Genomic DNA, 16044 nt, shown 5'->3' with positions numbered 1-16044 from the left:
GTCCTTCCCAAGTCTGAGTTGCTGAGTCTAGGATGATGTAGCAGGATGTGTCTGCAGAACCATCCAGCCTGGGCTTTGGCATTTCCCAGAGGAAGTCCCTCCGAGTCTCTCTACCACATTAAAAACTGCTCCCTCCTTCTTCCCCAGTGTTCTCTTGGTCGTCTATCCTAAGAACAACAGTTGTTACCTGAATAATATAGTCTAAATCCATGGTAAGGAAGAGAAACATTATCTCATGGAGACATTACCTACATCTTTTTTTTTTTCCCCCTGCTTAATGAAGATTGTTCTTGAATCATCAGCAAGAAGATCTATGTCTCCTTTCTAGGGGTCTAATATAATAGTCCCACGGGTCTAATATAATACAAGGCTTGTCATAATGTTTCAGTGAATGACCGAACCATTTATTCCTTACAGCCATGTTATATGCAGAAAGACCTAATAGAAACTTTGAAATAAAGTTTACTTTGGGCAAACTAGAATTCTTATTCAGAATGGACTTTTTCTCTCTAATCTCCATAAATAAGAGGAAATTATGATAATTCACTATTTCTCAGAGTAAAATCTCAGAGGTTAGGTTTTGTCTGGTGTTTTAATTATATCTACTCATCATTAATTTTCATGAAATAAGAAATGACTTGAAAAAATAGGGGTCTTTTCTGGCATAGAAAATATATATCCATTCTGACTTAGAAAATACATATTCAGAAACTGCTAATTCATTAAGGTATTTTCTTATTTTTTAAGATATGGGATTTTGAGACTATAGACACTGCTGATGTTATAGATGAGACTGGATTACTAGAGATTGAGCCCATTAATGAACTTCAAGTAGATAAAAATGTCAAACTCTTCTCTATGATAAAAATGAATGAAGTTGGAAATAACTTTTGGTTGGCTCAGGTAAGATACACCGTTTTCTCTTTGCTCTTTAAAGTTATCTGGACATAAAATTAACATAGTATTATAGTTTACTGTCACTGTAAATCCACAGAACTATCAAGACTGCTATTGCTAGTATAATGAAGAGTTCCCTGAATTCTGATATTTAGAAGTGAAGTGAAGTGAAAGTCACTCAGTTGTGTCCAACTCTTTGCAACCCCATGGGCTATACAGTCCATGGAATCCTCCAGGCCAGAATACTGGAGGGGATAGCCTTTCCCTTCTCCAGGGGATCTTCCCAACCAAGGTGTTAAACCCAGGTCTTCCGCATTGCAGGTGGATTCTTTACCAGCTGACCCATAAGCGAAACCCAACAATACTGTAGTGGGTAGCCTATCCCTTCTCCAGTGGATCTTCCCAAGCCAGGAATCGAACTGGGTTTTCCTGCACTGCAGGTGGATTCTTTACCAACTGAGCTATCAGGGAAGCCTAATATTTAATTGACCTATATTTTATACACAGAAAACCAATTAGCATTTTTACTATGTTAAACTGACTACAAGGTTTATGAGATTGCTTTATTATGTGGTTGCTATTATTAAATTTCGATCACACTTTAAAATATATGTAAGTATTGGTATTGTTGGTCCTTGAAATCATAAAAAGAAAATCCTTTAATTTGATAAAATTTCAAAATGGTGAACAATATATTATTGAGTATTTAATTTTTTAGGATTCCAATGGAGCCATATGGAAGCTTGACCTTAGCTTTTCAAACATTGTAAGTTGCCTGTTTTTATCATTTGTTTCAAACTCTCATAGTAAAATAGTCATTATTCTTCTTTAAAAGATACCTTATCTTTCTCCATATTTGTTGTTCCCATCAAAAACTTGCTCAACATATCCAAAGAATTTATATTGTGTCTTTCTCTCGTTATGATTTTACATAAAAATATGAAAAAGATTCTATCTCATTAAAAAATTTACAGGAAAAGTGGCAATGACAATGGCTAACGTTTTATGGTGCTTTATAGTTTTCATAAACATTTGACATTTTACCGTATATTATCTCAAATAATCTTCTCAACTGCTCAGTTTTGTAGGGAGGCAGTTGCCATCATCTCATTTTACTGATGAAGAAATAGAAACCGGCATTTGAAGTTACTTGTACCAAATCACACAGCTATCAAGTGTAAAGCCAGTATTCTCTTTCTCCTAATTCTGAACTTCAGCGTTCTTGCTGTCTTATAATGCCTTTTCTTATTTCTATTCAGATGAAGTCATACATGATACAGAGTTCTATTTGCATTTCTTTAAACTTGGCTTTAATTCTATGTTAACCTGACTTTGGACTCTAATAGAATCTCTCTGTTATCAGACCCAAGATCCAGAATGCCTGTTCTCCTTCCATTCTGGAGCCATTGAAGCTTTGGCTGTCTCTCCTGTCACTTATCTCATGGCCACTACCGGCTTGGACTGTAAGTAAGAACTCATATCCGGCCTTTTGTGTTTTATTTTCAGTACATTTTAAAATGTGTTTGATTAAGGCATTTGAGAATTTTTCCAAAAGGGAAGCCTCCTGATACTAATGAGGTAAGTTTTTGCAGAGGGGAAGGGCCCAGAATATAGCAGCCTTGGTTATTGTGAGATATAAAAGATACATCAATAAATTACTCATGAAAATACCATTCATCTTGGTATTCTCCACAGTAGTGCTTTTCCTTCTCTTTCCATGTCCTTCCTTTCTTCTTGACTTACAGTAAATCTATGTGGACTGTGAAAGGGGAAACTGACTCACTAGTCAATCAGTAGTTGTTTTCTTCAGTACAGTTGTCTCATTATCTGTGGTGGTGGTGGGGTTGGTTCCAGGATTCCACTGATACCAAAATCCATAGATGTTCAAGTCCCTTTTATAAAATGGCATAGCATGTATTCATGTTTATAAATTACCTGATTGAGGGTATACATGTAAAATTTTAACTAATGTAAAGAAAGACTACGTCAGTTGATTTTTCTATGTCATTTCTTGTTATAGTGCTTAGATATAAATGAACCATGGTAATTAGAGCTGTTACATATACATATATACTACATATATAACTTGTTTCTTTAAAACTGTCTTTCTATAGGCTCTATTAGATTCTATGACTTTGCTGGCAAAACTCCTTTGCTTCAGATGAAATTCAAGCAAGGAGGTACTGCCCTTGCTTGGGTACCACGGCTGGTAAGCTTATTATAATGAATTTTACTAAAAATCTATTTGTAAATATGATATATCAGTGCTATTTCTTAGAAATATAGATATTTTCTGAATCTGGATTTTAGAGCAGAATAAAAATTCGAACTTAGTTTGTCCGTTCAGAATATGATAGAAATCATATCATGACTTTGTTATTGTGTTTTTAATGAAAAGTCTATTCTTATGCCACTTAAAGTTTAGAAATAGTTTTGTGTTAAAAAGTAATTACCTGATAGAACTTTGTGTATCTATCTTCTGTTTAACTCTGGTTCATTCTATGTACTTCTAGAATGTCTACAATGTGCTGGGCCTATTTCTAGATTCTGGGAATATAGCAGTAAACAAAAAGACAAAAATACTTGCCAGCATGAACCTTTACCCCGATAGGAGAATGTTACACCCCCATGGGAGATGGTGGGAAGGACAGACAATGAACAAAATAAGTAAATTTATGTGATATGTTAAATAATGGGAAAAAATTAGAGCTTTGTTCTAGTTGTCTGTGGCTGTGTAGTAAACCACTCCAAATGTAGTGGCATAAAAAAAGCAATCATTTTTTTGCTTACTCCGCTTTGGGAATTCAGACAGGTGACACCAGGGATGGTTTGTCTCTTCTTCACAGTATCCTGGCTTCAGTTGGGGAGATTTGAATGGCTGGGGCTGGGAGTCATCTAAAGGCTTCTTTGTCCCAAGTCTGGCACCTGGGTTGAAGGCTGGGTTAAGCTGTGATGCTAATAGGAGTGCTTACCTGAAGCCCATGCCACACAGAGAGGTCATTATCACAGCATGGTGGCCTCAGGGCAGTCAAACTTCTTCATGGTGGCTCAGGGCTCCAAGATCTTATGTTCCGACAAAGAAGGCAGAAGCTGCTATCATTTCATGACCTGGCCTTAGGAGTCACATATGATCACATGTACTATACTTAGTTAGGGGGTGAAACAGCCATAAGCACCACACAGATTCACAGAGAGAGGAAGTTCAACTATCTTTCTATGGGAGGTATGTCGATGAATTTGCAGCCATGTTTTTATAAAACATCATGGGAATATTTGGGGAATGGTTAATCCTTAATCCTTTGAGTTGAAATCAAAGAGAAAATGTTCCAGGCCCAAAGTAGATGTAGAGGTGGCTGGAATGGAGGGGACTTTCATGATGGGATCAAGATCAGAAGGAGAACTCAGGGCAGGAAATAGAAGCAGAACAATGATGAGGCTAGATTAAGTAGGAACCATGGAGTATTGTGGAAAAAGGAAGAGAGTTCCAGAAAAACATCTATTTCTGCTTTATTGACTATGCCAAAGCCTTTGACTGTGTGGACCACAATAAACTGTGGAAAATTCTTCAAGAGATGGGAATATCAGATCACCTGACCTGCCTCTTGAGAAATCTGTATGCAGGTCAGGAAGCAACAGTTAGAACTGGACATCGAACAACAGACTGGTTCCAAATAGGAAAAGGAGTACATCAAGGCTGTATATTGTCACCCTGCTTATTTAACTTATATGCAGAGTACATCACGAGAAACGCTGGGGTGGAAGAAGTACAAGCTGGAATCAAGATTGCCAGGAGAAATATCAATAACCTCAGATATGCAGATGACACCACCCTTATGGCAGAAAGTGAAGAGGAACTAAAAAGCCTCTTGATGAAAGTGAAAGAGGAGAGTGAAAAAGTTGGCTTAAAGCTCAACATTCAGAAAATGAAGATCATGGCATCTGGTCCCATCACTTCATGGGAAATAGATGGGGAAACAGTGGAAACAGTGTCAGACTTTATTTTTCTGGGCTCCAAAATCACTGCAGATGGTGACTGCAGCCATGAAATTAAAAGACGCTTACTCCTTGGAAGGAAAGTTATGACCAACCTAGACAGCATATTCAAAAGCAGAGATACTACTTTGCTAACAAAGGTCCATCTAGTCAAGGCTATGGTTTTTCCGGTGGTCATGTATGGATGTGGAAGTTGGACTGTGAAGAAAGCTTAGTGCCGAAGAATTGAAGCTTTTGAACTGTGGTGTTGGAGAAGACTCTTGAGAGTCCCTTGGACTGCAAGGAGATCCAACCAGTCCATTCTAAAGGAGATCAGTCCTGGGTGTTCATTGGAAGGACTGATGCTAAAGCTGAAACTCCACCTCATGCGAAGAGTTGACTCATTGGAAAAGACTCTGATGCAGGGAGGGATTGGGGGCAGGAGGAGAAGGGGATGACAGAGGATGAGATGGCTGGATGGCATCACTGACTCGATGGACATGAGTTTGAGTGAACTCTGAGAGTTGGTGATGGACAGGGAGGCCTGGCGTGCTGCAATTTATGGGGTCGCAAAGAGTCGGACACGACTGAGTGACTGAACTGAACTGATGGAGTATTTAGATTACCAAACCTGGATCATTCTTTATCTAATCTATTTACACTCTTATCTGAAGTCTTTAAAATACAGCTTACCAAATTGAATCATTTTTTTCAGAGGTTTGTGGAATGTTCATAGAGCATTTAATTTTTAGCCTTAAATCCAAGTAATGATTTATAGATATTATGCTAGAATTTCCCCTTCTCCATACCCTCTTACCTTTCTGGAAAGCTGCATATCATTCTTCACAATTTAAGTATTAAGTGAAGTCACTCAGTCATGTCCAACTGTTTGTGACCCCATGGACTTTAGCCTACCGGGCTCCTCCGTCCATGGGATTTTCCAGGCAAGAATACTGGAATGGGTTGCCATTTCCTTCTCCAGGGGAACTTCCCAACCCAGGGATTGAACCCGGGTCTCCCGCATTGTAGGCAGACGCTTTACCGTCTGAGCCACAAGGGAAGCCCAAGTCAAATATCATCACCTCTTCCCAGCCGTCCACGAACCCATCTTGAAGGGTACTCCTTCCTTCATGATCTAGGACTGTGTTTAAGGAGTGTGTATATACCTCTTTTGTAGCACTTAATCACAGTGTACTAAGATGACTTGCTTCATTGTCTGTCTTTCTCACCAGGCTGTGTTCTTCATGGCAATACCATATCTTATTCTTCTTTGTGTTAATACTTCCAGTGCCTGTACACTTACTGGTACATATAGGCACTTAGTAGATTTGAATAAGCAACATTCAATTGGAATTGAATGTAGTTCTTATTCCCAAGACTTTCATAATTGTGTGGCCTAAGGGATGATCACTCCATTCTAAAGAATACCAGGTAGAAGATAGAATGGTAGAAATAAATGAATCAGAGAGGATAAAAGAAAAACGAATTAAAAGAAATGAGGACAATCTCAGAGACCTCCAGGACAATATTAAACGCTACAACATTCGAATCATAGGGATTCCAGAAGAAGAAGACAAAAAGAAAGACCATGAGAAAATACTTGAGGAGATAATAGTTGAAAACTTCCCTAAAATGGGGAAGGAAATAATCACCCAAGTCCAAGAAACCCAGAGAGTCCCAAACAGGATAAACCCAAGGAGAAACACCACAAGACACATATTAATCAAATTAACAAAGATCAAACACAAAGAACAAATATTAAAAGCAGCAAGGGAAAAACAACAAATAACACACAAGGGAATTCCCATAAGGATAACAGCTGATCTTTCAATAGAAACTCTTCAAGCCAGGAGGGAATGGCAAGACATACTTAAAATGATGAAAGAAAATAACCTACAGCCCAGATTATTGTACCCAGCAAGGATCTCATTTAAGTATGAGGGAGAAATCAAAAGCTTTTCAGACAAGCAAAAGCTGAGAGAATTCTGCACCACCAAATCAGCTCTCCAACAAATACTAAAGGATATTCTCTAGACAGGAAACACAAAAATGGTGTATAAACTCGAACCCAAAACAATAAAGTAAATGGCAACAGGATCATACTTATCAGTAATTACCTTAAACGTAAATGGGTTGAATGCCCCAACCAAAAGACAAAGACTGGCTGAATGGATACAAAAACAAGACCCCTACATATGTTGTCTACAAGAGACCCACCTCAAAACAGGGGACACATACAGACTGAAAGTGAAGGGCTGGAAAAAGATTTTCCATGCAAATAGGGACCAAAAGAAAGCAGGAGTCACAATACTCGTATCAGATAAATTAGACTTTAAAACAAAGGCTGTGAAAAGAGACAAGGTCACTACATAATGATCAAAGGATCAATCCAAGAAGAAGATATAACAATTATAAATATATATGCACCCAACATGGGAGCACCGCAGTACGTAAGACAAATGCTAACAAGTATGAAAGGAGAAATTAACAATAACACAATAATAGTGGGAGACTTTAATACCCCACTCACACCTATGGATAGATCAACTAAACAGAAAATTAACAAGGAAACACAAACTTTAAATGATACAATAGACCAGTTAGACCTAATTGATATCTATAGGTCATTTCATCCCAAAACAATGAACTTCACCTTTTTCTCAAGCGCACATGGAACCTTCTCCAGGATAGATCACATCCTGGGCCATAAAGCTAGCCTTGGTAAATTCAAAAAAATAGAAATCATTCCAAGCATCTTTTCTGACCACAATGCAGTAAGATTAGATCTCAATTACAGGAGAAAAACTATTAAAAATTCCAACATATGGAGGCTGAACAACACGCTGCTGAATAACCAACAAATCACAGAAGAAATCAAAAAAGAAATCAAAATTTGCATAGAAACGAATGTTTCTAACTTTCCTAAGGGGAAAGTTCATAGCAATACAGGCACACCTCAAGAAACAAGAAAAAAGTCAAATAAATAACCTAACTCTACACCTAAAGCAACTAGAAAAGGAAGAAATGAAGAATCCCAGGGTTAGTAGAAGGAAAGAAATCTTAAAAATTAGAGCAGAAATAAATGCAAAAGAAACAAACAACAAAAAAAGAATACCAGGGCTCTTGCCCTTCTCCTAAATGCCTTCCAAGACAGTAGATTTAGTACATACAGACACTGCTAGATTTATATCTCCAGCCAAGACTTTTCTTCTAAGCTGCAGACTATTTGTCGTCTTCATTTTGAGATCTCCAGGGGACCTCAAACTCAACATGTCCAAGATTAAATTCATGGTCTTCTACTGGTCCCCAGTCCCCCTCCCCCCACTTCAAAATAATAAATGCAACAACAGCCCACACACTCACATACCTGGCTCTCTTCCAGGATCTCCTGTCTCAGTAAGTATGTCATTCTTGACACCTCCCTCTGCCTCATTCCCCATATCTAGTCACCACCAAATAGGACCATTATACCCATCTCTAAAATGTGTCCAGGTCTCTCAGCTCCACAATACCACCTCAGACCACATGACATTAATCAGTCTCCAGGAGTAAAACAGCCAGCATTTTAAAAGTCTCCCTACACAAAAATAAACTCAAAATTAGTTAAAGATCTAAATGTAAGACCAGAAACTCCTAGAGGAAAACATAGGCAAACACTCTCTGACATAAATCACAGCAGGATCCTCTATGACCCACCTCCCAGAGTAATGGAAATAAAAGCAAAAATAAACAAATGGAACCTAATTAAACTTAAAAGCTTTTGCACAACGAAGGAAACTATAAGCAGGGTGAAAAGACAGCTTTTAGAATGGAAGAAAATAATAGCAAATGAAGCAACTGACAAAGAATTAATCTCAAAAATATACAAGCAGCTCAATACCAGAAAAATAAATGATCCAATCAAAAAATGGACCAGAGAACTAAATAGACAGTTCTCCAAAGAAGACATACAGATGGCTAACAAACACATGAAAAGATGTTCAACATCACTCATTATCAGAGAAATGCAAATCAAAACCACAGTGAGGCTCTATCTCACACTGGTCAGAATGGTTGCTATCAAAAAGTCTACAAACAATAAATGCTGGAGAGGGTGTGGAGAAAAGGGAACCCTCTTACACTATTAGTGGGAATACAAACTAGTACAGCCACTATGGAGAACAGTGTGGAAATTCCTTAAACTGGAAATAGAACTGCCATATGACCCAGCAATCCCACTGCTGGACATACACACCAAGGAAACCAGAATTGAAAGAGACACGTGTACCCCAATGTCCATTACAGCACTGTTTACAATAGCCAGGACATGGAAGCAACCTAGATGTCCATCGGCAGATGAATGGGTAAGAAAGCTGTGGTACATTTACACAATAGAATATTACTCAGCCATTAAAAAGAATACATTTGAATTAGTTTTAATGAGGTGGATGAAACTGGAGCCTATTATACAGAGTGAAGTAAGTCAGAAAGAAAAACACCAAATACAGTGTATTAAATACAGCATATATATGGAATTTAGAAAGATGGTAACGACAACCCTATGTGCAAGACAGCAAGAGACACAGATATAAAGAACAGAATTTTGGATTCTGTGGGAGAAGGTGAGGGTGGGATGATTTGAGAAAATAGCACTAAAACATGTATATTATCACATGTCAAATAGATCACCAGTCCAAGTTCGATGCATGAGACAGGGCACTCAAAGCTGGTGCACCGGGACAACCCTGATGGATGGAGGTAGGAGGGGGGTTCAGGATGGGGGATACATGTATATCCATGGCTGATTCATGTCAATGTATGGCAAAAATTGCCAAAATATTGTAATTAGCTTCCAATTAAAATAAAATTAATGAAAAAAATAGTCTTCCTAAAGTTTCCCATGCATCCTGTCTCGGCCACCTCAGATCCATTCTCTGCATTATACCTAGGATGACTTTCCTGAAATAGTAGATCTGATCATGTCACCTCCCCACTCTACATCCCCAAACTAAAAACTGTTTGACTCCTTAGCTCTCTGGGATGAAAGCTATCCTTAATGTGACATATAAGCCATTTTGTGACCTAATGCTTGTGGAAGCACTGTTCCCTTACTCAGTCTGTTCTAGTCAAACTGACTCTTTCCTCTTACATTATTTCCTGCCACATGACCTGTGCACAAGCAATATCCTCTCCCAGAGGTATTTTTATGCTTCATTAACTCCTGGGCATCCCTCTGTTCTCAGCTTCACTGTATCTTCCTTAAGGAAGCTCTGAGTCTAGGTTAGCTTTCTTTGCTATACATTCTCACAGACTGTTTCTTTCCTTTAACACTTATTTAAGTTTATAATTCCACATTCCTTTGTGTGGTTGATTAATGAAACTCCAATACTGTGGCCACCTGATGTGAAGAGCTGACTCATTGGAAAAGACCCTGACGCTGGGGAAGATTGAAGGCAAAAGGAGAAGGGGATGGCAGAGGATGAAATGGTTAGATAATATCACCAATTCAATGGACATGGATTTGAGCAAACTTCAGGAGATAGTGGAGGACAGAGGAGCCTGGTGTGCTACAATCCATGGGGTCACAAAGAGTAGGACATGACTTAGTGACTGAACAACAACAATATGTTCTCCCACTCAACCATTAATTTGTGAAAATGGGTTGAGACTGTCTATGCTTACTCTTGGGTTGCGGCTGACGGGTCTCTGGCACATAGTAGATAGATTGTCCTTGTTTACCTGTCTCATGGTCGGCAGTGATAATGGACTGTCCTGGAGGAGATGGAGTTTACCATAGAGAAGTATAAGGAATTATCAATGGGCCCTTATTTTCGTTCATTATTTAGTTAAATTACTGAAGTCTAAATAAAATACAGAAAATTCTCCAGGCAAGAGTACTGAAGTGGGTTGCCATTTCCTTCTCCAGGGGATCTGCCTGACCCAGGGATCAAACCCTGGTCTCCTGCATTGCAGGCAGATTCTTTACCAACTGAGCTACTAGGGAAGCCTAATTATTTAGTTAAATTACTTAAGTCTAAATAAAATACAGAAATATCTGTAATTTGCTCAGTCATGTCTGACTCTTTGTGATCCTATGGACTATAGCTCGCCAGGCTCCTCTGTTCATGGCATTTTCCAGGCAAGAATACTGGAGTGGTTGCCACTTCCTTCTCCAGGGGATCTTCCTGACCCAGGGATTGAACCAGGGTCTCCTTCATTGCAGGCAGATTCTTTACCATCTGAACTACCAGGAAAGCCCATAATGCAGTGTAGCTCTCTTAATTAACTAATTTTGGAAACCTTGCATTTCTTTTTTGTCCAAGATAAGCTATGGTGGAGCACAGATTACTGCAGGATTTGAAGATGGCGTTGTTCGAATTCTTGAACTTTATGATCCAAAAGGGCTCACGGTTTTTGTGGGACGGAAGAAAGTTTCGGAGGCAGATATTCGTTTGAAACAGGTTTTCAAACCTCATACTGCTGCTATCACTGCTTTAGCTTATGATCGTGATGGAGAAGTTCTGGCCACAGGGGTAAGGAGTAGATTTCCTTTTGTTTCCTATTGAGTTTTTGTGGTTAACCTTGCCTTATTAGTCGTCCTACTTAATGATGCCTTCTTTCCTTACATTTCTTTCCAAGAACGTATATCTATTTCTGGTTTTCTTTGTATTCACATTCTTTCAGTATAGTCTGTGCCTCACTATAAAATATTAAAAATATTCTTACAAATTGAGTTGTAATGCTTATTTTAAATGAACAGAAATTCTCAACTGGGAATAATGCAGCATGTTTTATGTATGGTCAATGTATGGTCAGTGTTTTAAATGAAGAGAATAACCATGTAAATTCATTATGCATAAATAGGTGAGCATATGCATTGTGGAATTTTTTGTGAATTAATTTATACACAGGTATGGTGATCATTTTATTTTTATTTTTATTTTTTTCTTTTTTTTTTCATTTTATTTTTAAAAACACAAGAAAACATGTGACAGGTTTGTCAAACATTCTCACATGGAAAATGAAGCAAATATTTGAAATAAGAATGTTCCCAGAATAATCTAGGATATATGATCATTATAGATATAAGTATGCAGTGGGTATAATATAGCTGTTAAATATTTCTTTGTACTCTCTGGAATAGATTTCCATAATAATATATATTTGGATATCTCTCTTTTTCTTAGAGTAAAGATAAAACTGTCTTCTTTTTCGAAGTGGAAAGGGACTATAAGCCTATTGGTTATATTACTACTCCTGGACCTGTTTGCCAGCTAACATGGTCTTCAAGCTCTCATGTAAGTAGTTATTGTCTTCATGTTTAAATCTCGATTACTACATAGTGAAGTGATCTGGTAGAAAATAGTGGGTAGAATTACTAGCTCCGCTCGTGGGTCCTGCAGCAAGGGGCCAAGGAAGCTATTCAGCTTGACTAGTGAAACATCACTCGGGAGCTCCAAGCCACCACCCTCCATACTCCCACTACCTCCTCTCTCTTCTGTAATCTAACTAATCAGTCTGTTATATCAGACTTTGCTTCAACAACAGAGACTTTATCATGAAACACAACACGTCAGAATGTGTTGACTTGGATCTGGCAGTCCTTCTGACATTAAGTTCATTTCTAAGGTCTGAATGTATTTGTCCTCATCTTTATCACTTTCCTGCTCCTCTGTCTGAATTTCACCTCCATTTTCTTTTCTAACTTCCATTGCCTGTTTCCTAATGACAATGGTGATTCAGTATTAATTACTAATCTTATTAAATGCCTCTAATGTCCCTAATTTTGAGCATAGGATAATTCAATCACCTGAATATTGATTGTCTAAGCCAGGTACTGTACTAGGGTCCTAGCATAATAATAATACCAATGAACTATATAGAAGTGCTATCAGAATTTTGGGGATAACATCTGTAACCTATTTTAAATAGTTATATTGTTCTGTGATAGAATTATTTAAGGTTTCACAAGGGAGTGGGTGACTAAAATATCAGTATCAGTGGTTTAGATAGTATGTAGTATGAATATGGGGGTTTTCTGGTGGCTTAACAGTAAAGAATCTGCCTTCAATTCAGGAGCCCCAGGGAGACACAGGTTCAATTCCTCGGTCAGAAAGAGCCCCTGGAGAAGGGCATGGCAACCCACTCCAGTGTTCTTGCTTGGAGAATCCCATGGATAGAGGAGCCTGGCAGGCTACAGACCATGGGGTTGCAGAGTCGGACACGACTGGAGCGACTTAACAGGCACGTACGCACTATGAATATAGAGCAGGGGAATATCAAGAAAGGGGGAAGTTAACATGTTATGTTATATTATTCTGTATTAATCTTAAGGAATTGGCAGAATGTGAGTCAGAGAGGAGGTGAGTGCAAGTGGTGTAGGTGAAGAGAATGAGAGCTGCAGAAGATGCTCTGTTAAAGCATGAGCCGTTATATCACAACATATTTGTGCATCCGTCAGTCATTTCTCTCGACATCAAAGTTACAAAAAAAAGCAGCCCAACATTTTTCAGGAGTCAGGAACGATGGGTGGGAAAGGAGTGGGTTTGACTCTATAAAGGGACAGCTTGAAGGAGATCTTTTTGGTGGTGGAGTAGTTTGTATTTTGCTTGCTATGGATGATTACTTGAATCTGCACATGTGATAAAATGACATGGAACTATACACACTGCTGCTGCTGCTGCTAAGTCACTTCAGTCATGTCCAACTCTGTGTGACCCCAGGGACTGCAGCCTACCAGGCTCCTCCACCCATGGGATTTTCCAGGCAAGAGTACTGGAGTGGGGTGCCATTGCCTTCTCCATAAGACTCTTAAGTTACTCCTATATCTGGCTTAAATGTCATGATTCTTTCTATCAATAAAGTTTAGTAACACTCTTCCAATGACTTGAGCTCCTTTCTCTTTTTTTCATACATTTCTGGCAAAAACCCATCCCTGACTGTCCCCAGTTGATCTATATTTGCCTACAGTGATTATCAAGGGCAGTTAGAGATAGTCATGCAACAGGAAAGATTAGCTTCTTCATGATTTAGTGACTCAAATGGCCTCAACACAATTCATAGTAGGGCTTAGTGATTCTACGATGTTGTTCTTATCAACTCTCTTTCACCCACAATCATCATTTAAAAACTCCTCCTCTCCTCAAAGCTTCAAGCCTCCAACTTGCTCACTCACTCTCATTCTCAGCATCACTTACTTCACAGAACAAGTAGGAGACCTCTGCCAGGAACTCGTTCACCTTCCCACTACCAAATGTAAAATCCTATTACTTCTGCAGGTACCTGTTTCTCCCCCCTCTATTTTTTTTCTTACAGTAGAGGAGCTATGTGTCTTCCTGCTTGAGGCCAATTCTCCCTTGTGACCTTGGGAATCTGCTCCCACTGTTTTCAACATTTCACACTGTTTTCTCTTTTCTGTCATACAAAATTAACCCCACCTGTTTAATGAATTACTTCCATTAATATTGAAATATATTCAAGCCCTCTTACTTATTGAGAAAAAATTCCTAGTCCTCATGTTCTCGTCTAGTCACTGCCCCATCTTTCTCCTTCCATTTTTCTCCTGGGGGTTGGTTATTCCCATGAACTGCATTTCCTTACATCCTACTTCTTCCTTCACATGCTCTCACAAGTTTGTTGTCTCATAATCCCACCAGGTTAACACTTCCAGAGATACCAGTGTATCCATTTAACAATTTTAGTTCTTTTCTTTCTTGCTCTCTTAGCCTCAGTTGACCTTGTTGATCTTTATTTCCTCTTTGAAATACCATCTCCCTTTGACTTTTTGGGACATTATGCTCTCCTAGTTTCTTCTCCCATGTCTTGTCATTCTCAGCCTTCTTCGTTTAGGCATTAAGTGTTGCTTCCCGAGGCTCTGTCCCAATCTGTCTTCTCACTTCTGTTCTCTCGACCTTAGTGATACCACCAAGGCCATGGCTTTCTTAAAAGCCCGTATGTGCCACAGGATATTTGCACATGGTGTATTCTTTACATAGCATATTCCCTCAAGCCCTCCCCCAAGTCATTATGGAAATAATCTACTCATCCTTCACATCGAGACTTAGGTACCACCTTCTCAGGAAACCTTTTACAACCTCCTTGTGGTACCTCTATAACACTAGTTGCAGTTCTTTTTTTTTTTTTTTTGCAGTTCTAATTTACATTTGTTTATATGATTTGTTAAGTGACAAGCTTTCCCATTGGAGGTAAGCTCCATAATGGCAGAGACAGTTCCTATTTTTATTATAATTTTACCTCTAGCACTTTATAAAATTCTGAGTACATAGTAGGTACGTAATAAAGAAGTATAGAATAAAATAACTGAATAATAAACATTTTGAATAATGCACCTATGGAGTATCAAGATGGGAATTTCCCACATGTGGTTTAAATACATGATTTGGAAACTCAGAAGAGAGGTCTGGACTAGAGAGATGAATTCAAAGTCTAATTGCTTGTGAGTGGTAATGAAGCCATGATGGCTACAAGATTTCTCAGGGAATGTTTATGGAGAGGCAGAAAAAGAGGGGAGAGAACAAGAATCTTGGGACATTCACATTAAATGCATTCAAGCAGAGGATGATTCATCAAAGGAGGCAGAGGTTGTATATGCTGTCCACATACTGCAGATTTTCCTTGGAAGTCCTAATTTTAATATTCTGCCCTTTCAGCTGACATATTTTACAACGCAATTTTTGGCTCAGAAAAGAGGTCATCTATAAAACAAATATAAATCTAATTTTAACACTTGGTTTATTAATTAATAATGATATAACTGTATTAATGTGTATAGTGATTGATAAGATTGACTTAGTTCCTCACTGTGGTTATTGCTGGTAATAGTATCTTTTTTAAATGGCTAGTATACATAGCAATTATAGTTTTTATAATTTTAAAATTATAGTTTAAAATATTTTTGAACTATGTTTCTAAAAGCTTGCCTAAATGTAAATGATATGTTTAATCTTTTTTTTTAGCCTGAAAGTACTTTACTGATTATTTGTGAGAATGGCTATGTTCTTGAAGCTCCGTTTCCAGCTATAAAGGAGGAAGAGGAGGACCATGATGTAGTTTCCTATGAAATCAAAGACATGTGTTTAAAATATTTCCATTTCACAAGTGTCAAATCTAAGATTCTGGTATGAAATATCCTTGAAGCATTGTCTTCTAATTATTTTCTTTCTTATGATATAAAAC

The 16044-nt window shown here is 38.2% G+C and overlaps 1 protein-coding gene across 3 annotated transcripts in view; it reads left to right on the top strand.

Moving 5' to 3' along the window:
* Positions 1 to 16044, top strand: part of CFAP44 (cilia and flagella associated protein 44) — a 116161-nt gene that overhangs the window by 26106 nt on the left and 74011 nt on the right. For all 3 annotated transcript variants that reach the window (XM_027520679.1, XM_027520864.1, XM_027520765.1), the window contains exons 10-16: positions 748 to 903; positions 1616 to 1663; positions 2261 to 2360; positions 3012 to 3106; positions 11172 to 11381; positions 12036 to 12146; positions 15825 to 15986. In XM_027520679.1, coding sequence (XP_027376480.1) covers positions 748 to 903; positions 1616 to 1663; positions 2261 to 2360; positions 3012 to 3106; positions 11172 to 11381; positions 12036 to 12146; positions 15825 to 15986 — 882 coding nt within the window. The remainder of the gene's footprint in view (positions 1 to 747; positions 904 to 1615; positions 1664 to 2260; positions 2361 to 3011; positions 3107 to 11171; positions 11382 to 12035; positions 12147 to 15824; positions 15987 to 16044) is intronic.

Source organism: Bos indicus x Bos taurus, chromosome 1 (assembly GCF_003369695.1).
Source record: "Bos indicus x Bos taurus breed Angus x Brahman F1 hybrid chromosome 1, Bos_hybrid_MaternalHap_v2.0, whole genome shotgun sequence".
NCBI lineage: Eukaryota > Metazoa > Chordata > Mammalia > Artiodactyla > Bovidae > Bos > Bos indicus x Bos taurus.
This window is presented reverse-complemented; position numbering and strand designations above follow the sequence as displayed.